Source organism: Cupressus sempervirens, chromosome 6 (assembly GCF_028749045.1).
Source record: "Cupressus sempervirens isolate cs-2001-9-10 chromosome 6, ASM2874904v1, whole genome shotgun sequence".
Lineage (NCBI taxonomy): Eukaryota > Viridiplantae > Streptophyta > Pinopsida > Cupressales > Cupressaceae > Cupressus > Cupressus sempervirens.
The window spans coordinates 430,270,987-430,296,460 of NC_143123.1; the positions used below are offsets into that span (position 1 = coordinate 430,270,987).

The following is a 25,474-nucleotide window of genomic DNA, read 5'->3' on the forward strand; positions in this document are numbered from 1 at the left end:
TTTTTGAGTCTTCGATCGGTTATTTTTGGGATGCTTTCCAGTTGCTTGTAAAGAACTGAGGTGTTACTGTGAATTATCTTTTGATGCTTTCGAGTCACTTGTATAGGATAGAGGTGAAAATTATGATTCTTTGATTTGTACTTTTATGAGCCTAGGGTACAAGTAATCTATATGTTAAGTTGGGAAGTGGCTTACAATGGAGGTCGGGGCCCAAAGTGGTTGCCAAGGTAACCCATTGTAAGTACTTAATAAGTGAAAAAAATGCACTAAATGAAAGTAAAATGAACCTAATAAGATTATTTTTTTTCCTCACCCATGCCTCGAGTGCTTATACAAACTAGGATGGGAGTAGAGAGGACATTTGGTTGTGACCATGCATCGTAAGTATGCTTTGTCAGTACAAAAGGATACTAGTGCTGCATAGAATCACTAGGGGGTTAGAGGATTAAAAGACTAGCTGGGTAACCCTAGGTTGATTCGTGTGACGACACTTCCTACTAGGAGTATAGAGCCTGTGTGTCTTTGTGTGCCTCTGGGTCTAGATGTCAATTTATCTTGGAACCTTTGAGTTAGATTACTTTTAGGGTTTCCTAGACATATATATTACTTTTGATTTTGGGATTGATATCCTATTGGGGACTTGAGACTATCTCCTCAGCACGATGGGAGTGGACCTTTTTGGGTTACCATGAGGTCGGGTGGTAGTGCTTTTTTACTCTTACCTTTGAGATTTGTTTGTTGATGTCGTGGCTAGGGTTCCTTGTCTACTTTTCCTTTCATTCTATCTTTGTGTATTATGATGGATGGTTATATCTTTATGATGGACGATTTCACTTATTATATTGTACTTCGTTTCATGGATCCGAAAGAGATGATGTAATCTATTTTTATAAATGTATATTCTTTTAGCCTTTCATACCCTGTGACATGTATAGTGGATGATTGAGCATTCCAAATTTTATTGCCAAGTGGCATTTGGAACAAATGTATATTATTTAAGTGGAATGGACTTGTAGTTGTACTTTCATATGGATGTGTTATTTATTTGACTTAGTATTATTTAAATTTAAATGTGATTCACCATCTTGGGGTCCTTAAGGAATGTAATATGTTATGTTTGCTTATGTATGATTGTATGTTATTGCTTCTACTACTTTATGATTGATGTGTATGTTGATCTTTTAAAAAAAATGTTTGGCAAACTTAGCTAAAACTTTAGGTTAATTCATTTGGATCCCTTGGCGAGACATTACATAAAGGCCCATGCACCATTTAATGAATAAAATTAAGAGTTCATGCTTACTTATCACCATATTAGGGGACAATTTATATATAATTAGCTTTATTTTAATATTTTTAACATACTCTTTGCACGGGAAAAACCCTAGCTCTGAAAATCACATGATGAAGAGAGTTCACTATAAATACAGTGATGCAACATGTATTCAAGGTTGACATTTTATGCAATAAAGTATGCTATTGGTGCTTTCATTTTGTGTGCAATGAATCTTTTTGTAATGCGTGTCCTCTTTGTGAATTAAGGATTCATGAATAATGAAGGAACTATTGGTATTATTATTTTTGAATGCTTGTGTAGTCTTAGTTTTTGGAGTTTGTCATGATTGGCCACATAATACATGTGTAGTGATAAATCTAAGAAGGGGAATTCTACATGTATGTTCATAGTAATTTGTCTCATGTGCACACACTTATGTGGCTACATGATTTGATGAGTTGTGTAAATCATACAATCTTACAAAGTTCCACCAATGATTACATCAGTGAGATTATGGTTGTGCAACTCACAAATTTCAAGTGTTTTCGATCATCCCCTTTGAAGATTTAATTTGCAAATACATTATCATTGTGGCTCTTTAGATTTCATTTTTCAATAATTTATTTTATCCTCTCGTTACCTTATGTCTTCTCAATTTTTATTTCACAGAATATGGTTAAGTTAGAAATTCATCCTAGTTGCACATTAAAATCACATGTACCAAAAAATTAGAATACATAAAAAATATGATTTCGACTAATTATTTTCTAAGTATCGTAGAATTAAAGATTGGACTGCATAGAGACAACAAAGGCCTCCTTGTTAAACAAAAACATTTATCTTCTATTGAGCTACCCAGTCGGTTTAGAATTAGCCTACCAGAACCTTGGAGTTGATATTTTACTGAGTTTTCAAGAGAGATTCTCATGTATTTTTGTAGTTGTCATTGTGCAATTACAACACTCAACAGATCCCAAGGAAAGACATTAAAGTCAATGGTGACTAAAAATATTTGATTCAAAAATACAAATCATTATCTAGTATTTATCATTATTGAATTGTCATTTCATATTCGTTTGTAGGGATCCTTCTACCTTAACAATAATATTACATATTATCATATGATCATACTAACCCCGAAGTAGGTAGATTCCTTCATGTTCTCTCTTTTGTCAAGTGTATGTTTCCCTTGATGTGTTCTCTCTTGGGGGAATCTCATAGTGGAAACATTCTTAGTGGATGCATGTATACTTTATTTAAAGTTATTTCTCTTGTTAAGACATTTGTAATTGCTTGAATGTAGGGGCACACACTCTTCTCACACACACTTTGACAATTTGATCTCCTTTATTGAACTACTAATAGTTCATGCGAGCTTGATCTTTATTGCTCTCTTTGGATCTCTCTTTGGAATACTAATATTCCAGGAGGCTCAATCCTCTCTTTTGATCCCTCTTTGGATTATTAACAGTCTAAGAGGCCTAATCATTCTTTGATCCTTCTTTAGACTATTGATAGTCTAGAAAATCTGATCTTGTTTTTAGTCCTGTAAGGGTGCACACATCCTTATGTCTAGGTCATTTTTTGGTTCTTTTTGGACATAGATTTCCCTTGAAGAAGGATATTTTTGATAGATTGAATAGCATGCCACACACACTTGCTAGGCCATTCAACACCATCTTTTGTTGCAATACAACCATTTTTTTTTCCCTCTTGTAGATCACAATAAGGCACACAAACCTTGTTCAACAAGTTAACCACACTTTTTTCTTCTAGTGGCATCTCTCTTATTTTAATTTTGGATGTGACGAGGACTCAAGTCTCTTGGGTGCTTGATGATTTATTCATCTCCTTAGTCATTATGAGATCAATCTTTTGCTTTTGATCAACTTTATTGGGACTTTACAGTAACTCATAGTCACGCTAAAGTGGGGGCTAAATGTATTGTCTTAAAATAGAAGCACCCATAATGTAAGATTTTTTAGCACCCATCCCATTGGTAGTTCACGAACCATGGATGCACTTGTGCTCAATCTACTCTTTCTTCTATCCCTTTCCTCTTTTCTTGATTCTATTTGTACTACTTTTGAGGCCTTCAAGACCTCTATTTGGGCCCTCCCCCAAGAATAGGCCAACCTATTTGACCTATTCCAAAACATGTCAACCTATTCCTAGAAATAGGTTGACTAGGTGGACCTATTCCTAGAAATAGGTTGACTAGGTGGACCTATTCCCCAAGGAAAAGAGACTTGCATCCTGAGGTGCCTTAGGTTTTCTAATTATTTACTTTTGATCTCCAATAAACCTACTTTATTTTCCTGCTTGAAAAATAGTATAAAAGGAGGTTTGGGATCTTCATTTTCACATCCATCAACATCCACTTTGATCCATAAGCAATCCACATGCACTCAAGGCATACAAGCAAGAAGACTTCGTTTAAGCATTCAAGGCACTTAAAAGTTTCATGGATCCTTTGTGAGCATTTCCTCTTCAATATCTAGCATTTTGTTGGCCATCAAGGAGGAGATCTACATTGAGGCATTCATCATCTTCTTTATTGATGCACATTTATATCCATGGCTCCATGATGTGGTTTTGGTAGACCCATTGCAATTGTAGAGATATCCTACATCTTACATAGCAAATTTAATATCTACAACACAAAAGCAACACAAATCTTTGTTGACAAGAGTTTCTACAAGAAAGGAGAAGGTCAGTGAATTTGTGTTGCAAATCTAGAAATAACCCCACAAGAGCTTTCAAAATAATTCAGGTTCACCTAGTTATAGTATCCCAGGAGTACGATGACTTTGTGAAATGGTGTCTAGACACTTTTCCTCCCAATCATCTTATTCCTAGAGCCCTAGAAGGAAAACCCATTTTTGGGTTTTCTATTTTATTTAGGGATACATGAATGAAATTTCAAACCCAAGCTCAAATCCACACTTTTTGGAGCAAAAAACACTTTCCTCTATAAATTTCAAGGTCAGTACTCTATCATTCATTTCAATTTAAGTTTAAACATAATTGCATATCTTAATAGGGATGATTGCATACATTTAGCATTTAAATTCACATTCTATTTCATGCTTAGGAAATTAGTTCATTACACAATCACATTCACATATCACATAGGGGACATGTAGCATTTTCTTGAAATGCATTCCTTTTCACAACTTGAATTCAATATTGGCATCCCTTCCTCTATTTGGGTCTTGCTAATCTAATTTGAATTCAAAAAGGGGTTGTTCTTGGAAATTCACCTTCTTCTTAGACACATTTCAATGCTTTTGCATGAAAAGTGGAGGCCTTTACCCTATTAATTTGCTTCCATTTTTCACCAAAATACAAGCTAAAGCTAAAGCTTGTTTGCGTGCACCTCATTCTTCTTTGTCTTCTTTTGACTAGCTCATATTTGTGGAGGAAATTAATAACAATCATAATGAGGAGATAGATAAGCATGATATTTGCATTTTAGACTCTATTATTATTAATCTTGATGAAGAAGATACATTAGATGATCATGTTGATAATAATGATGATGAATATGACACTATTGATCTTGACAATGATTTTCCCAATGTGCTTTCAAAACAACTATCAATTATATAGTCTTGAGAATAGTGACTCTTAAGAGGGTCCTTGTTTGCAATTAATTATTGTTCCTATTGTGTGGGATGCTACTCCTCTTGCAAGTTTCCCACCTTTCCTAAGTGATACACCTGAGATTGGGAGGCAAGTGATGCTCTTGAGCGATTTTTTCTAGCATGGTACATTTTGTGTATTTGCATGTTCTAATGTGCTTTCCTCATATTTTGCTTGCTATATGTTTGCTTAAATTTCTTTAAATGACTTGTGATGCTTCATTGCTGCAAGGCGATAAAATAATAAAAATGTCTTATAATTCTTCAATGTGTCTCACTTCTTCTATATGTTGTTATTTGTTTGTCGTAAGTGTGCCAATGTTCGTAAATGTGTCCTTGTGTTTGTTCACTTGGATTTGTGACATTGTAGCACCAATTTGTTTTGGTCTCCATGGTGGTGGTACAAAATTCTCTTCTTCCTAACTCTTACGTGTCTTTTTGTAATTGTGTCATAGTTTTACTTCCTTTGGGGAATGATGAAATCTCATTTGCAATAATATTCATATATTATCTCATGATCATAATGACCCTGGAGTTAGTACATCCCTTTTGTGCTCTCTATATGTTATGCATTTATTTCCCTTGAATTATCTTCTATTGGGGGATTTTCATAGTGCAGATGTCTCTAAGTAGATGTACATATACTTTTTTAAAGCCATTGTTCCTTTTAAAGTGTTAGCAATAAATTTAACATAGGGGCATACACTCTGCTCATTTTTTTTTGTGCACAAACACACACACACACACACACACACACACACACACACACACACACACACACACACTTGATAACCTTGGCATACACTTGTGAATCCCTTTGTGGATTATGCACAATCTTAAAGACTTGATTCTCCATGCACACCTTTGATCCCCTAAGGATCTAAGTATCCTTAGGATTGGGTCTCTTTTATTTTTCACTTTCAATGTGTTAAATCCCATATATGAGTAACACATTCAAATTCAATATATTAAATCTTATGCATGGGTAACACATTCAAATTCCATATGCTAAATCTCATATATGGGTAACATATTCAAATTTAGTATGTTGTCCCATACATGGGTAATACATTTTTTAACTTTATTTTTGCATGATTCATAGTGAGATGTACACTTTTCATTTGACAATCTAATCACAATTTTTCTTTTCTTCCCTCTGTTAGTAATTTATCTATTCTTTGTCTTCTTGATTATGATAAGATTCTCTCACGCCTTATTCTCTACTTTACCAATAGTTTAAGTTGAGTCCATACTCTCACTAAAGTGGAGGTTAAATGTATTGTTGTAAGTTAGAAGCACTTCAATTTTGTGACAGTCTAGCACCCATTTAATGTGATTTCATTATAAATTTGCATTGAGGATGCATTTGCATATCTCTTCTTATCTCTCCTAGATGGATTTGAGGTAGGATCTAATGGATCCTCCTTGATATTCATATTCTATGGCCCAAAGCTTAAGGTAGGACCTATCCACTTGGTGTCATCCCTTTTCATCTTCCAATCATAAAATCCATTTTTTGCACTGAAATAGGCCTTTTCTCAAAATCTGCACCAGATCTCTCAAAATTAGAGCTTGTTTTGGGACCCCAAGAGAATCCTAGTGTTTTTTGGGCCTTAGGATAGGGACATATTTTGTCCCTATCCCAGGACTAGGACATGTCCTAGGACCTATTTTGAGTCCCCTTCTTGGCCCTTGTGACAGGTTTGATCCGATGTATCATTTATTTGCCACGTCCATTGACAAGAGAAAGTTTACTCTAAATCCTTTATAAGTCCACTCAATTGCTTCATTTGGAATTCCATATACATACACATCAAGCATACCAAGATTCTATATTCGTCAATTCACATCAAACAATTATTATCATTCAAGCCTTCAAGTCATCTTCAATTGCATTCAAGGTACTTTTAGAGAGCTTCAAAGGATTCCATTTGGGGGATTCATCATCTATCTTCCATGCTCATGCCACAACCTTTGAAGATCTAGCTTCCTCCATTGGTGATAGTGTAGCTTGTAATCAAGAAAGGGTTTCAACATTCATTCTTCTTCTTCTAAATTCACATCATCTTGATATAATCAACTTGGTAAAGGGAGCTTCTTACATTTGATTGAGAAATCATATTCTCGTAAGCTAAATTTATTTATTCACTTTACATTTCTAGTATTGCAATTACAATTACAATTTTAATTTTAAGGTTAATTCCTAAATTGGGGTTTGACAAAGGAAAACTCCCCATCAACAAATAAAACATTTTTCAATTGCATGTTACATATTTGGAAAATAAAATATATTACAGATCTGAATACCCGTTTTGCTAAACTCCAAAGATCTAAAATAAATTTCATTATTAGACACACAAGAATATGGACACATTTCTTCCTCGTCCCTCCAAGTTAACTCCATACTAAGTTGACACCTTCCTGGAAAGTTGACTCTACTTTGGAGATGAAAGATTTCTAGGTTTTGTAGATCTTGTAGTTTCATGTGCCAAACAAAGTCTATTCGCTATCAAGAGTACTACAAAGGGCATAAATTTAGATCTAATTTTCCATTCACTTTTAAGGTTAGTCTTTTATTTGCTTTATTCATTTCAGTGAATCTACTTTTCATATGTATACTCTTTAATTACAAATCATAACTTCTTCCTTAACTTGCATTTTCTACAAATAGGATGTAAGGATCTTGCATTCTTTCTCTGATTCTATAACCATTAGATCTTTGTTTGCATTAGTTCTCCCTCATCATTTGGATTACATCAATATACTTGGATCTAATAACCTTAGAGTTGGAATTGAAAGGATCTATTTCCTTACCTTCCCTTTGAGGTATAAGGTCATAACCCACACAAATGAATTGTGAAGTATTTGTGAGCTTTTATGATTGCTTGACATCCACCTTATATAATTACTAGTTAAAATAAATTGAAGTTTACTCCACAAATAGTTTTTGGAAGTTGAAAACTATAACTAGTTTTAGAGATGTTTTTGGATTTCTCTTGAGCTTTTTCAATGAGTTCAACTTTGGATTTTTCATTATTATTAGAAACAATTTTCTCTATTAACAATTTGAATCTTTGTCAAAATGCCCTAATATGTGCTCTTGCAAGTTAGGGCTTATAATTTAAGGGTTAGCAAAGTTGACATTTCCCTTTTTCATGTATTATAGTTGTGGGGCTCTAACCTATTTATGCTAGCTTGAAGAACACATTTTTCACTACAAGAATATTGTATACCTCGTCTTATTTTAGCACTTGAGTTTTCTTATTACTAGTATGACATCTCTCAAAATTCTTCTTTGAGCAAACAACTTTGGATATTATAGGGTTTTAGGCAACAACCATTGTTCTCTCTCTCTCTCTCTCTCTCTCTCTCTCTCTCTCTCTCTCTCTCTCTCTCTCTCTCTCTCTCTCTCTCTCTCTGGCACAAAGTCTCCTTCCTTTTTCATCTTGATGCTCCCCCCACTCTTCTCTTTCTTTCCTAGGGGCATCCCTTTCCTCTTCCATGTTTGCCCTATCCCCATCCTTTCCCTTTTACCTTTTTTTATCTCTCCCTTGTATTTTTAGCTTACCAATATTTAGAAGTATTTGTTTCCCTTGGTCTTTCATTCCTTGGTCATTTTCTTTAGTTTTCTAATCCTATTTGCAAGGTTTTGTTTTCTCTTCTCTCTTTTCTATAACATTTTAATTTCTTGTTTTTATTCTTGATGATCTTTGTTATTCCTTCCCTTGCTTTTGAACTTCTTTTCCTCTATTCTCCCTATCCTCCAATATTTTCTTTTCCCCTTTTTTCTTTTTTCGCTTTTAGCCTTAGTCATATAAGATTCTTTATCAATGTTGTAGTTTGCTATCTCTAAGGTTCCTTTTATCCAACCCTTGGTTTCTTTTGTTTCAAGAAGTTTTCTTTGTTGGGTGATTGTTAGTCTTTGATCCAAGTATCTTCCTAGAATATGAAGCAATTTTTCATCCTAAAGCAATTTATAGTTAGTCATTGTGTGGTCCTCACAATGAAAATTCCTATCAAGTTAAGAGGACCAAAATCCCAATCAACTTTTGATGATCCTATTACAAAGGAAAGACTGAAAGAAGTCCTTTTGTACACTCACTTATGGTTTTGAGTGTGGTGTCCAGGGTTTTAGGAAATGAGTTTATCCTTAACATTAATAAATATAGGGTTAATAGTAGTATTCCCTCAATGTTCATTGTCATGGCAAACTTGGCTAGGGTGGATACATTTAGTATCAACATTCTTTGTAGACAACTCTTTAAGCTTGAATACTCAGGGGATCTGGAAAAGATTAACTCCAATATCAAGGATGATCTCACTATCGTTATCTGATTATTACAACCATGGATCCAAACAAGTTGATTGATTGGTTACCTAATGTCAAAATCTTATTCTATTTTATACATGTTAGGTCTCCCCACCTAGCAGACTGGATTGACAAATTCATTATAAAGGATAGAATAGAAGCATGGGAAAAATATAAAACAAAATTAGCTTAGAAATGTTGGATCTTGTCATTATCTTGCTAGGGGATACTCATGAATATGAAGGAAATCATTCCCCTCAGAATATGCCTTTGGATTGAAACTTATATATGTGCTTGACAAAATAAATAAAAAATATATGAGTTTTTCGTTGGTCCATTTGTTCAAGTAGACCAAGTGTATGTCTATTGATTTTCCAATATGTCATTGGGACATCATAATTCATTGATTATTAAGCATAAATAAGGTTGTTACAATCCTAATTTGACTATTATAACAAGGTTGTTATAATTCTAATCTGATTATTGATTCATCTATTGATCGATTTGCCAACATGTTATGTGGATATCTTTGTAATTTATTGTTTATTAACAATTCCAATATGCTCTTAATTGGTTTAGTTTTCTGCGAAGACATTTATATATGGATATAACTTCTAAGGAGCGTTTCTGATAACAAAATCACTTATTTTAACTTTATTTTCAATGACTGCCAATATGTTTTATCCCTTTTTTTCTAGTTTAATCGACAATGCACAATATTTATATTCTAATGTATTAGTTAAGGCTTCTCATTTTTATAAGGATATAACACAAATCAAAGTTTTTAAAGGACAATTAGTATTGTTTCAAATTTAATTTTGGATAATTATCTTAGTAACATTTTTCATTTTTGTTTTAATCAAGAAGCCTTTGGTTTAGCCTTCAGTAAGATTAAGACAACATGCATAATATATCTTTTTAGCTATCATTCTTGGCGCTTGGTAAGCAAGTTTGTGTACAGTCTTCAAGTGCAATTTCAATGATCACTTTCAAGAAGAAGGTGGACTTCTAATTTTGGCCTTTTAAATTCTCATCTCATTTTGATACCATCTCTATTTTTTATTTATTCTCAACATGTCAAGGTAATAAATACTATCTATCTTGCGTGGGTCCAACACGACAATTTTGTATTGTATTTGTATTTGCATTCTGGACTGAAGAAGTAAGAGGTTTTCTTACTCCATTCTTTCCAGACAGTGCTTGCACTGAACCACACTTGTACACATAAAAAATTCTTAAATTTAATAGAATTTCTTTAGGCTTCTTCGACTGTTTATCAATTAAAAAAATAAAGTTAAAAATGTTAAGACATAATAATACAATCAATTTTTTATAAAAGTTCAACATTAATTACAATATCATAATATAATTACCATTTTAATATTAAACCTTTATTTTGAATAATAAACAAATATCACATCTTCTCTCTTCTATAAATATAATATCATCTTTATCTTTATTTAATATTTACTTAAGAAAAACATTTGGTAATGTACTATGCTTTTTATAAATTTATTTAAACTAAATAAATAAATCATAGATTGCCAAAACTTTTTGTTTTTATGCATTGTAAGCTCTTGCCTATATATTTCTAAAAACTTTAAATAAATATACCATCTAACATTTGGTGATGCCTCTATATCATATCATTACCAATATTTAGTTAAAACATTAACTTAAAACTCTTTTAGAGTTTTTCATAAAAAATAAAAGAAATAGATTACTGTAATGATAAATCTACCGAACAAAATTAGGCGGATCCCAAAGAAACCCCTTATATAGGAATTCAGCGGCACCTGCATATGACCAATGCCTTATCATTTGTCCATCTTCTTCAGTAATACATCGGCAAAAATTACAGAACGGCTACTGGTATATTAGATGCTACAGAACAACAAAAACGATCGGAGAAAAAGTTAAAAAAAAGATTCAATCCTCTTTTTCTCAGGCAGTGTAATAAACCCAACAAAATAAATCTTCATAAGATTTATGTACATTATTAATGAATCCCAATTAAAAGCATAATTTTATTTTTTATGCTTGTGAGGGCAGAGAAGGGGATTGATTGAAAGCATTCATTGAAATACATGCGAAGAATCTGAACGCCGTCAACACCAGACAACACCAAGCGTAGAACAAAAGACTCAGGCCCGCGAAATCACGGAAATCTTATTATTCTCGAAGGAAGGAAGGTGAGTAATCGAGGGTCTTCAGACGCAACCAGACCCAAAGTTGAGATACAGTCATATCCGCGCCAGAAGAAACTTGAAACGCATATCATCTTCTGAAGGTTACACGATATCTGTATAGTTTCATCAGACGGGAAGCAAGGAAGAGAACTCTACGGATAGCCAAGTAAAACGAGAATCTGTACACCACACCGTGATTGATCAGTAACGTGAAGGAAGTTCCAACAGCCTAAATCGAAGAAGCCTTGTCAACATACATAGCCGCCAACATTCATTGAAGCTAGAAGTGGGATCAGCATAAAAGGATATAAAATCTATTATGATACAGAAATAGTGAAGTATTCAGCCAGAACTCAGAGGTACACAGCTACGTATCTTATGAATATATGATTAGTAAGGGTTAACTCTCCCCAGGAAAGGTTAAGGATATTCATGTAATGAATATCAAACTCTCATCAAGAGAATTTAGAAGATTAGAGGGCATTCAAGAATGAATGTCGGGATGAGAATCCCTGAGAGAGATTAGTGAGAGATCTCTTTGAGGCAATATATATTGTAGTGGTCAAACATACGAGACTTGGTTAGAGGTGGGATCTCTACCAAGTAGTGATTTTGAGAGATCCCAAGAGGCCTAAGGATGGTGCTTTTTTCCATGATAATCACCTAATCGAAACATAGTCCTCACAAGAGGGTTAGGTAATTTGAGGAAGGACTCCTCCGAAGGTTTAGGAAGGGGTAGTTGGGTAGAGTTTTACTTAATAAAATATGTAGATTTAACATTATATCAATGTTTCTATATGTAATCTTTACAGTCTTCTTTTATTTTTACTAACAAATACTTGCAGGGTTTCAACATTCTACGCCATCAGGAGGTGGGACATCACAGGCGGGTTGAAAAATCGATTTTTTTCCTTACTTTATTTTGTTGTTTTTGGCCAGAGAAATCATTTTTCGAGGAAAATGAAGCGAGGTTACGAAGATACTTCTTCCTCATCTTCGCCTCCGCGTTCAAAGCATATCAAAACGAGTAAGTAAATATTTTTATATCCACTGGGGAACTTTTTTGTGTTATAAAATTTTTAGGAATTCCAAATGCCAAGCTAGTCAGATGTTGAAAGCCCGCTTCAGGGATTTGCTAATATTTAAAATTTAGATTTGCATTTCAAAATTACACACTGTGTCTTATGTGTCTAGTGTCAGGAATTTTTATTTGTAAAGTCTGCATTTTGGAATGGTAACATTCTCGTGAGGGACATGCTTGTAGATTAAGAAAAATAGAAAAAAATAAATTCAAAAGTAACAAAATACAAACATAGACACAGAAGACACATAAGTTTATCGTGGTTCACTTTATCAGGCTACATTCAACCTGGGATTATCAGTTTTATTATTTCTTACAATGCAATACAACATACATAAGAATGACAATGTCCATCAATATATTAACAGTCTTGAGTTTATGGAATGTGGAAGACCAAGAGTTTTTGCCGTTACAACTGAACAATTGATCATGGTACTCAGAATATTCTCCAACTACAGTACTCGTTACAAAAATGATTGGGCTTCATACACACAATAGTCTCCCACCTGAAGACTAATCACCAAAAAAATGAGAAAGAAAGCTCACAGAGGTATTTTAGGCAGTAGATTCATCAATCACATAGAACAAGCAGGTTTTGGGATAAAAAATTGAAAGTACCAGGCTCTGTTCCAGCATAGTCCGAATTAGTTTTCTCCAAGTTCTGTCAGACTGAATAAAATCTAACAGCAAAATAAACATGCAATTTGATGTCCCAACAACATAAACACCACTCGAGAGAATTCGTGGATCCTTCCTAATACTTATACCACCCACCGACACATGAACTTTGACCTATAAGTAATCACCAAGAAGCCGCATAACCTTTATTATCTGTTGGGCAGGCTTCCATATGGGAGCCAAAACTAAAGACTGGCATTCCACCAAACTGTAGTCAAGTTGCTGCAAAATCGCAGAACAAAATGTTGCTCTTTTACCAGTTCCAGATTGGGCCTGCTGGATCACATCTAGTTCCTTACAAAAGGGCACTATCCCTCTCTGCTGAATTGCATATGACTTTTCAAATTCGTAGGCATAAATGCCTTGGAGCATATTTTCACGCAATCCCATAGAATCAAGTGTGTCATGCACTTCATTGTAACTGGCAAACATTTCTTCACGCTTAGTCTGCAGTATTTCTTTCATCTGGGCATCATACTGATGAACATCAAACTGGGTTCCTTCAACTGCCATCCGTGCCATGATTGTACATCCTGAAATATGGTAGAATGAATCAGATGAAACTTTGGAAGATAGAAACACACCATTTATTGTGATCTTGCATAGGGATGATGGCGTAAGAGTTGTTCTGCAGTTATTGTAATGTTTTTCATCATTACGAGGATGAAGTTCTCCAAAATCACTTGCAAAGGGGCTAAGATTGCCCCATATGCTGCTCTACATCACAGACCACATTGTCCTCAGGACTCACATAGAGGCCATATCCATCCTCACTGGTCTGCGGTAAATCCTTTAGCAGAGAATTTGGGGTCGTGTGAGATGTCAATTTCTTTGCAATCTCTCTCTCTGCTGCTCCCCCCTTCTCTTCCTTCTTATAATGTTGAATCCTTAGGGAGCCACCAGCCAGATGGCTTGCCTTCTTATTAAACACCAAACCCCTAACCATCTCTATATCACTATTTCTATCCCCAGTGTAACTGTCCTGTTTTCTATCACCATAACCGCCTCGGCCTCTATTGTAATGCCCTGCCCGGAGATCCTTGAAAACAAGGAAAAGCAAAGATTAATTATAGCTACATGCAACGACAAACATAAAAGAGATTTCAACAGAAGATAAATAACCAAACCACCAAAAATCCCCAAGTGTTCATCACTTACAAACACATTCATTAACCATCTACAAGATTAGGACATACAAGGTTCATTTTAATTCCCAACACAATTTTTAGATGATTAAGCTATTCAAGTTCAATTACCAATTAAGATGATATAACGATAACCACAAACAACACTTGAACCCTAAACATCCCGTAACTGAAAGATCGAGATCTAGGGAGCAAGAACTCCCAAAAGGGTATCCAAATCACCTTCTGGAATTCACCAGACAAGTCGGGAAATGCCCATTTATTGACTGAGCAAGTCTCCCAAGTGAACCATGCGATATTCCACCAAACTGCTAGGTCGTATTCCAACATACTGCAGTACAATACTTCATACTATAGAAGTACGAAACTTCACCAGTACCGTACGATAAACGATGTAAAACTAGTATGATCCTCCACCACTATCATATGATATTCTTCAATATTGCAGTATGATACTTGGCCAGTATCGTACAATTCTGAACAACTGTCACTCAGGTTAACTCACAAAGCCAATCGACCAACTCAAAAAGCAAAGTGAGGTTAGAACCTCCACAACAGGGAGTATCGAAACCACCAAACTTGAGGAGCAAACCCTCGAGAGCATCAATAAGTAGAGAGTCAGCCTACCTAACATGTACATTATGCTACTCCAATCCACGAAAACCAACATCCTCAAAGAAACATGTACATAAGCAACATCACAATGAAGGGAAAGCACAAGCAAGAAGCAACCAAACTAAATCGACCCACCTCATGAGATCTCAAGGGCCCTAACCATACCCCTGAGCATGAAATCTCAACTTGCCAACAAGATCATTGCTGTTACCTTATGAGCTCCAACTTACCAATAACCATCAATGAAACATGGAACATCCAACATGCTAATCTATCAATCACATCGCTAAGCCATAGTAGTGGTAAGTAACATCAACTAAGCCATAATATCTAACATCATGATAAAGGAAATGCAACAAGATAATCTACTAAGCACCATCTAAAACATGATATCAGTGCATTCAAAATAAAGCATAATCACAAGGAAACATGCTCTAGATACACCAAAGTCCAAGTGAACATCCAACATTGGTCTCAAACAAGGGGTAGATCGTCTCTGTACACCGGTCCCCAACAATGGTATAAGAAGCTATGCCTCCCAACCACATGGTACCCGCAGACCTACTCCCGCCGTGCTGATGGAGATAATGACCCAACCACAATCACAGAAGAAAACCACCCAAGGCTAACACATACGCCAATCAAGTATGATACCAATATCTATATGCTCATGAAGACAATGCAGTACATTAGGTGACTGGTTAGACCCACTATAGGATAACTATGTAGGCACTCTAGTGGAGTGTAAGTTGCTTGGCATTGGAAAGCTCAAGCTAAGGATTGTGTAGAAACAACTCCCCTAGGAGGCCATCACACCATGTCCTTATACTAACTTCCGCTTAAGACTAGTAACTGTACAAACACCACACCCTCGTATCGGCTCCCTTGGGATGCTCTATAACCGTACAGGTGTTTACTTATCTTAAGTTTTATTCCCTTTAATTAATTTTGGTTATCACTTGTTAGAACCTCTTCATGTTACCTTATTGGCCACTTCTGAGTTGGGGTACACGAGAGAAGCCACTCTACATGTTTACCCTACATACCCATGCTCATTACACATGAGTACTCGTAGGCAATGCAAATTCCCAACCCAACCCCCAGATGAACAATCCCTCAATTGACCTTTATCCGGGAGTGTCGGTCTCGCAAGATCCCGTCATACACACATGCATGTGCTCATGTGTGGGCGCAATCAACTTCACAAATATAATCAAGCAATACCAATGCAAGGGTTGGATATGAGAAATGCAACAATGATACAAGTATAACAAACTCACTCAACCGGTCCATATCCAGGAGTATAGATTTGACACAAATGCCAATAATGCAATAAGTTACCAAGTATCATGAACTCACTCAACTGGCCTAAATTTGGGAGTATGGATTCTACATGAATCCCAATGTCCATGAAGTAGAAGCACAACAATAAAGGAAACATGAAATACATACCATTTCCATAATCCAAGAATACATTGCCTAAACCCCAACCAAATATGGGTGGCACACAAGATGAGGCAAGAACAAAAACCCATAATTCAAACTTCTCGGAAAGAAACGAAACTGAAACCCCAACTCAAGAATAGTGTCACAAGACAGGGTCCTCTAAAATTCACTAAATAGGCTCAAATTCACAAACCGGCAAATCCAACAAAACTTGTAAGTCCACCAAAACCAATATCGGGACATGACTTTGGATCGGGAAATAAAATACCCTGGAATGTCCTATAGCTATTCTGATTCCACAATCCTAATCATTGAGGCAAAGGCTACAAAATCAAACCTTTGATTAAGCAAATAGAGAAATAGGCAAAAACCACATGACACGCAAAACAAGGCAATGTCAAAAACTCCTCAAATTAAAACATCTTGTAATTCAATGAAATTGGAAACCGATTGAGCAAACATGCCCAAACTAAAGAAAATTAAATAAAATTTGACTTGCAAGCAACCACCTAAAAACCAGCAGCACAACAATGCCTAAACTTGCATTTCTAAATCCCCACGAAATATAAATGCTCATCCCTATCCAACCGGGTGATAGAAATGCATGAAAACAAAGGGGAACACTAATTCTCCACTCCATGACATTCAACAATCGAAAATGGGAAGTAAAACAGACTAAAACCCATTAAACCAGAAAGCCCTACCTAGCAGCCAAAAGGGCAAAACAAGAATTACTGCCGTAAAATAGTGGGGCTTTCAAATTGGTTGAAACCATCGACATAGGAGAGAAATTTCAATATGAATCCAACAAGATTGATCTCACAATGATCCTCCAAGCCAAACTCCCGCAACAAGCATAACACTAAATTCTCACAAGAGGGTTTTGAGGAATTTCCTCCAAAATCATGAAATAGAAAAGTGAGAAGTGTGAAGTGAAACTCACTGTTGCCTACTATAAACACTTTAATTAAAGTAACTAATAAATTAGAGTATTAAATTACTTAATAAACTAATTGGCCCCTTCCCAAATAAATTAGGTAATTCCAATTAAATTGGAATTCAACTATGGCAAATATGCCGACAATAAAATAAAGATTAAATCAAATAAATAAAATCTCTCTAAGCCATCTAAATAGCATTAAATTTAATCTTTTATGTGAGAAATGCGGAATCTTAAATGCACAAACACACTCACAAGTCTAATCACATAGTGCATTATGAATCCTGATTTACCAATTATTGGAGGGTTAAAATAATGTAATAAAGATACACCGCCCATACAAGGACGATATTGGCTCAAGTTGAAAGGTCTAATCACTAATTGCACGTGCCAGTGTCGGGGATATAAGTCATGCATAGTAAACAAACACAATCAAGTGTAGATGCAAAATGTATAATAGTTGAAGCAACAATTACATATAATCTTGTAATTAAGGCATTTAATTAATATCATTAAAGATTCATTTAAATAGCCCATTTTGCATAAATTACTGAAAGAGACAAGATGAATATTCACAGCACATAAATCAATGAATCCAATATGGATAAATCATTTTCTAATTATTTTAAGCATTTAACAATGGAAATAATAACTAATTACTCAACAACAATTAAGGCTCAATAAAACACATGATCTTAGATAATCATCCCACAATAACATCATAAACATATAAGCCAACATGGTCAAACACATGAGTAAACAATGCTATCATCCCACAATAACATCATAAACATATAAGCCAACATGGTCAAACACATGAGAAAACATTGCTGCAGGAACCTAGTCAAGTGCAACAGGACAAATAATAAACATTGCAACCATTGTTCCCATCTCAGGGCAATCATGGAACAACATTGTGATACCATATGAATCAGCTAAGCAACAATATAAATCAAATCACCCCAAGTGTGTAGACCACTCACGGGTCCTAATCATGATCACTCACAAAGCAAGATCATCAAGGTTGCATCCATCAGGATGACTTACAGAAATCAAATGGGAGAGGCACTACATCTATTACCATCTCTAGAGCCATATCCACCTTGGGTAGTTGGTTCTCTAGGTGTCGAATTCTCAGCCATTGTGACATTTATCTTGTAACCTCTCATTACATAATCATTGTAAAATCCACCAGCGAAATGTGCAGCAGATGGACTCTCATTGGATAGGTCAGCATCACCTTTGGTCATCTCTATAGGTTTTGATGTTCAATGGCCACTGATCTTTGTAACCACGTTTCTTCTTGTTCCTTCCCACTTGGCCAATTCCTCCAAAGAGATCGCTCAGTTCATGAGCTGTGACATTGAGAGGTAAATTAGAAATATATATTCTGCAATTATCACAAGTGTCTCCACAATTCTCATCACATTGTTTGACTTTTGCTACATCAGATGGTGCGCCATAACTTCTAGGCGTAGCCCTCACATAATCCCTTGGATTTACCCTGGCATCTGAATACCCATCAGCTCTATCCCCATAATTGTCAAATCTTGCAGGACCTCTTGGTCCTCTACCACCAAGCATGATGGTGCTGCTCCAAAACTTGCTGGAGGAGCACTATAGCTATTAGGCTGGGCATACACATTTGGTGCACCATAACCAGCACTAGGTGGGGGAGCTGGTGCCCTGTAGCTAGGTGTCTCACCATAGCCACCAGTACAAGGGTTTGCATACCCTGTTCCAGCAGGAGGCATGATGGCTCTGCATATTGACCTGTATACCCTCAAGCTGGAGCACTGCCATATGGAGCAGGCGGACCACCTTGGTTTCCATATACTTTCATTGCTCTGTCAGCACCTTGGTTCCCATTGTCTCCATTGTTGCTCCTGTCGGGTCCTCCATAGCTCTCACCCCTTTCATAGTCACCACTTCCGGTCTCTTTGGGTCTTTTTTTTTTTCTCACTCTTCCAACATGCGGCACAACTACAGGTCTATCACCTGATTCATTTAGTTTCTTTTTCTCCTTTTTCAAATCAGAACAAAGTTCCACACAAGGCTGGATCATGGCTAAACCTTTTACTAGAGAAGAGACATTAAACTGTCCTTCCTCTTCTATAGGAAGAGAAATAACTTGGGATGTTTGACTCTCTAGTTGGCCAATACATAAGCCTCTTCTCTTAGCCATGTCTTCCAGTACGCTAGTCTCAACCTCTTCTGCACCTCTGTTAGACTCAAAATAAATAATAGTCACAGTCTCCGCAAATGACATTTTCATCTTCTTTCATTTCCAATCTTGGCTCATGCTTACAGCAAGATCTTGTCCTTCAAAAGAATATTTCTTATATCCAAATAAACAACAGTTCTCAAATACATCATTCTTAAACACATCATTCTCAAACCGGTACACATCATCAGGAACCCCATCAATCCCTCTTCTGCTATCACTACTAGATTCCACATGCCTATGAACTTCTCCACAACAAAATAGTTTCAACATATAATTCATATATTAAATTTGAGCAGAAAACTCATCATTACTTTCTGACAACCATAGGACATAGACATCAGAGCTTGAGCCCATTCTGGCAAATCTGATTCATCCATTTTCGTGGATTTTTTTACAATGTCCAACTAAGATTATTCTCTCAGCTCTGATACCAATTGTTGATCTTGGAGCTCAAAAGAAAGTGCAGAAGAAACAGAATAAAGAATTAAATTAGAAATGACAGTCCACAGTTTATGGAATGTGGAAGACCAAGAGTTTTTACCATTACAACTGAAGGACTGATCATGGCAGTCAGAATATTCTCCAACCACAGTAACCATTACAAAAATGATTGGGCTTCATACACCCGACAATGCTATGTTTCAGAGAAGACACACATTTTCTTTGATAGAAACTTAATTTGGCCTGATTAATTTAAAGTAATTATTTCTGAGCTAATGGTGAGTCCTTCGGTGAGGTATGAAATGTTTGAAAATATACTTTTTCTCAGTTGGTTCCTGCAATTTACATCACAAATTCGTTCTTTGAACACAACCTATGCACTATAACCCTCTTCACGGGCATAATAGTAGCCCTTTGTATGCACTGGCAATATACATAGGACATACTGTACCACAATCATGAAATTATTAAGATATAAAAAAATTATATGGATTTCAGAATCAGGGAATTTCAGTGTGCTTTAGTGAAAGTCTAAAGATTGTGTTGACTTTGAATATGGCATGGCCATGAAAGTCTAAAAATTGTGTTGACTTTGAATATGGCATGGCCATATAGCTTATGTTAAACAGATTTAGTTTTAGCTTGGTGACAATCTATGGAATATTTGAAGCTAGATTTTTTTCAACAAGCTTCGAAGTGAAGATTCTTAGAGATATGATTTGGTTTTGATATTTGGAGCATATGCACAGGTGAAAATGATAATACACAGCAGCTTGCGCAGAAAGTTGCAGAACATTATAGTAAACGCACTAACCAGACCCTAGAGGAGAGAGAAGCTAGTCCTATCATTCACTTGAAGAAGCTTAACAATTGGGTAATTTATCTTTTTCCTTTCAAGCCATTGCATCATATTTTATTGTAAATATGCACTTAATTTGCAGAAACAGAGACGGTCTGCTGCTTGGTCTGAAACTAGGCATAGAGCATATGATAGTTTGAATTTTGTCTTGCATGTGTGGAGAAAATATTTGTGGCCGATGTTATCCAGTTGGATCTTTTAGTTGGATTTTTACGAGAATATTTCCTTGTGAATACAATGACATGTTCAAATTTTGTAAAACTATGTAACCTTTAAAAAATTTGCCAAACATCTTTTTTTTTCCTAGATAATGGGCTGAGATGGTATAATATATTGAAAATTAAAAAAATAACGTTGAGGTGTATCTGCCATACTACGCTCTAGCAGACACAGGATGAGCAACTGAACCACACCTACTACTATTGAATGCCATCATCCACCGACATTCCTTCTGTATACAAAAAGGCTCACAACCATTACATAGGTGCTATCCATAATTAATCACAACAGGTGCTTTGAGGGCCACCAATACAAAGTAGCCAATTCCAGACATTGAGACCAGATCAAAAGACTACTAACCAGACCAGACCCCCGACTGGGAACCAAGAGAAGCAACATAATGAACCAATCACAGTCATAGGAGGCCCTGGAGCTTAACACATTTGCAGAACTTTTTAGCCAAGGGGACCCATCCTCCTCAATACGCACAATCCTCTGTGGGAACTTCTTTCCCTCTCCATCCCATCTTCGATGGTGTTGCACACCTTGAGCATCCAGCCCAAGAATAATGGGGGCTGCCTAATAACTTCAGCATCTGGTTCAAAAAGCTTCAGTATATCATCAGGCCAGGGAATGCCTACCCCAGGTTCAACAAGCACCACCGAACCTATATCATTAACCAGGACCTCTTCCTTGAAGACCAATTAAAGTAGCAGTAGCACCTATAAATTCTCCTCTCCAATATCCAACAATGAGGCAAGGAAGTGGGAAGAGATGTCAATATTGACCCGATGTTTGCAGAAGTAATTTCTTTTGCCCAGAACTGTCCTAATGGATGGTTGGGATAGTGGGTGCATTGCATAAAGCATGCAGCGTATGATCAGAGATATAACCTAAAAAGTACTTTTGTCTTTTGCTGCTCTTTGACCTAAGAGGTGAATCCATATTTTCCTCAAGCTAGTGTCAAAAGATTGGTGAAGGTGCTATTTTAAGCTATTCAAAGCTTGATAGCCAGATCCACCTTAGTTGAAAAGAAGTTGCATTAATGAGACATTTTTTTACTTTGCATTGTTGATAGCGATGCAATCTTAAAATAGTGCCAGTTTGACACTGTCTGTATACTTCAGCTTGTGTCCAATCTACAAATATGCACCAACTATTCCTCAGTGATAGGAAAATCAAGGTTCTCCATGTTAAATCCATTGCCAGATATCAGGTTATAATGCCACTTTTCATTATATCAACCCCGGACGATGACATCCAAGTTTTTAACATGTTTTTTCAGGCTGTTTGTCAAGAGCTCGTGTATTTTTTTCCAGATTAATGTAAAAACTTGCATTGTTATACTGAACGACAATCTCCCAAATGAGGGGAGGTGTCATAGAAATGAAGGTTTCCAAGATTTTACCCCATTTGAGCCATTTTCTGTCCCATCAGCTGCCAAGTTGACGGGATTTTCAGCATCCACGTTTACTTCACTATAGACATGGTTAATAGTGAATTTGTCAAAGAGGTTCAAAAGTCCACAGCCCTGCCCACCAGCACTCCAAGCTTTCAATTAGGAGTTGTTACCTTCCTGATTGCATTCACCGCCAATCCTGAGTTACCTCTCCGGCATGGAATTTCAAGATCAATGGATAATTTGAGTCCATGAATGACAGCCGTGAGTTCTGCTATGTTATTAGTATGCTCTTCCTATGGGATTGCCAGTTTTCCCACAACCTCACCATCCCATAGCCTAACAATACAACCAACGCCATATTGCCCGGGGTTGCCATTTTGATTGAGCCCAAACTCTTCTATTCCGCCGCCTCCCTCCCTAATGAATGGCGGAATCATGAATCCATTCGATATCAATCTCCTTCTACCATCCTGTTTAGGAAAATTACCTTCTCTTTGGATGAAATATAGTTTAACTGTTGGTTGTTTCTTCAACTTTCTATGATGGCAACTTCTACTTTAGTTAGGAAGGAGTCAAATGTCATGGCTTTGTCTTTTGAGATTCTTCTGTTTCCTTTTTTCCATATTTCCTAAATTAGTGGCAAGGGGCAGATAATCGACATACATCCTAGAAAACCCAAACCTGTCTTGACCGGCCATCCTTTGAGCCAGCTCATAATGTCATTGGGCAAAACCATCACCCATCCTAGCATTGCACATAATCACTGCCAACATTTCTCTAAGAAGTGTCAGCCCAGTAAACTGTCTCTTCCTCACTCTTACATAAAATATATTTTGTGGGGCTTTCGTAACCCATAAACCTGAACTTCTCCTCTGTTAAGATTTTCTTTTGTGTGGCAGCCCATGTGAACACCCCGGCCTTGGGCAGACAGATCTTGCTCCAAAACAACTGTGTTGGAATTTGAGAGCTTCCCTGCTGATGGCTCCTTGTAACCCCTCTATATCCAACCTTAGCATTGAACTGGTGGTTCTTTGCTTCTGCCCAAATAAATTCATGATTCTATCCAACCTTAGCATTGAACTGTTGGTTCTTTACTTCTGCCCAAATGAGTTCATTATTCTATCCAACCTTAGCATTGAACTGGTGCTTCTCTGCTGAGTTCCTTATTCTATCTCTCTCTGCTTTAGGTAATGTCAAGGATAACATGTCCTTCCATCTCTGTCCAATGACCAGGTCATTGTTAAAAAGGATCACATAATCCTCGAGTGAATTTCCCCAAAGCTGTGTAAGATATTCTGAAGATTGCTTTACTTCCAATATGTTGTCTAAGCTTGGATACTCTCCCCATGAATCTTCCATGAAAAGGGCAGATCCGTATTCAAGTACATCCCAATACTGATGTTTTGTAATCATTAATCTGTATGTAACTTAGCATGAAATTTCGAATCCTTGAACCTCCCGGAGGATTATCAATCTTAAGGATACTAGTTGAACTGTTGTTATTCAAATATTTTTTCTTGCAATATTATTACCCTTTTTAGCTGCAGTTCTTTATCCATTTCCAAATCAACTTAGCTCCTAAGGTCTTATGCTGCCATACTTGGTTTCAAGAGGCCCACCCTAAGCTCCTTTGACTTATGCATCTTGTCCCTGGATATGAGAGCCACTTTATCATTTTTTGCAATCTCCTTGCATAAGGTAATGTCAAGGATAACATGTCCTTCCATCTCTGTCCAATGACCAGGTCATTGTTAAAAAGGATCACATAATCCTTGAGTGAATTTCCCCAAAGCTGTGTAAGATATTCTGAAGATTGCTTTACTTCCAATATGTTGTCTAAGCTTGGATACTCTCCCCATGAATCTTCCATGAAAAGGGCAGATCCGTATTCAAGTACATCCCAATACTGATGTTTTGTAATCATTAATCTGTATGTAACTTAGCATGAAATTTCGAATCCTTGAACCTCCCGGAGGATTATCAATCTTAAGGATACTAGTTGAACTGTTGTTATTCAAATATTTTTTCTTGCAATATTATTACCCTTTTTAGCTGCAGTTCTTTATCCATTTCCAAATCAACTTAGCTCCTAAGGTCTTATGCTGCCATACTTGGTTTCAAGAGGCCCACCCTAAGCTCCTTTGACTTATGCATCTTGTCCCTGGATATGAGAGCCACTTTATCATTTTTTGCAATCTCCTTGCCAGAAGAACTTCTTAATTTTTTGAATTAAATACTGAAGTGCTAAATATGACTTAATGTCCCCTTATGTAATCTCTTAAGATGTTGGGACTATTCACTTATAATTCATTTGCAAGAGATTTCTTTCTATTCAAATACTTCACTCATAGAAAAAAATGCAATATCTTGATGCATTGCAAGACTTATATTGATGATACCACTTACTCGATAATGATTACCTTCAACTCAATCAAGTGTCCTTATGAAATGCTATAAATCAAATGTATTATAAATTCATGTACTCTAACTTGATGAATCATGCAATTGCTGTATATGCAATGGATATCTTTGATCTTCAGATCTACAATATATGAACCTTATCAATTTGATATGATGGATTTTATCTTGCTTTCTCAGATAAGCTATGTGAATTATGGAATCGGTCTCCTTATCGCTTATGGCGACGAAACAATAATTGCTGTTCCTGATAGTACCTTAGAAGTATGCAATGATGCTGAGGTTTTGATCTGATTACACCTTCCACTTCAGGGTAATTGCTTGTCGGATATACTGATTCAAATGGCAATGTCCCTTGGTGCTGTTTCTGATTGATGTCTTTTAATATACAACTGATTTTCTTAAGAAGGCTACTGTTCACTCAGAGCAATCCAAATATGGATGAAATAAGAAACAGTAAAATTCAATGATGGTTTGGAAATGATAATCTATCCACACAAGTATCAATGCTTAAGAATGGATGTGAGCATAGTTTGCAAACTCTCCGAGCACTCTGAGAGTTGCGGTGTACTCCCAAGTTTATTT

General features: G+C 36.2%; 1 protein-coding gene and 1 pseudogene across 2 annotated transcripts in view; one reads left to right on the plus strand and one right to left on the minus strand.

Moving 5' to 3' along the window:
• The first annotated feature begins 11,005 nt into the window (after nt 1-11,005).
• Nucleotides 11,006-25,474, plus strand: part of LOC149552882 (mRNA capping enzyme family protein) — a 256,559-nt gene continuing 242,090 nt past the window's right edge. Inside the window, exons 1-3 of one of the 2 annotated variants that reach the window (XM_089788424.1) lie at nt 11,006-11,777; nt 12,358-12,445; nt 20,741-20,865. In XM_089788424.1, coding sequence (XP_089644550.1) covers nt 12,379-12,445; nt 20,741-20,865 — 192 coding nt within the window. In that variant the 5' untranslated portion in view covers nt 11,006-11,777; nt 12,358-12,378. The remainder of the gene's footprint in view (nt 11,778-12,357; nt 12,446-20,740; nt 20,866-25,474) is intronic. The other variant, XM_089788423.1, reaches the window with a different exon arrangement.
• On the minus strand, nt 13,872-19,592 carry LOC149552883 (uncharacterized; annotated as a pseudogene).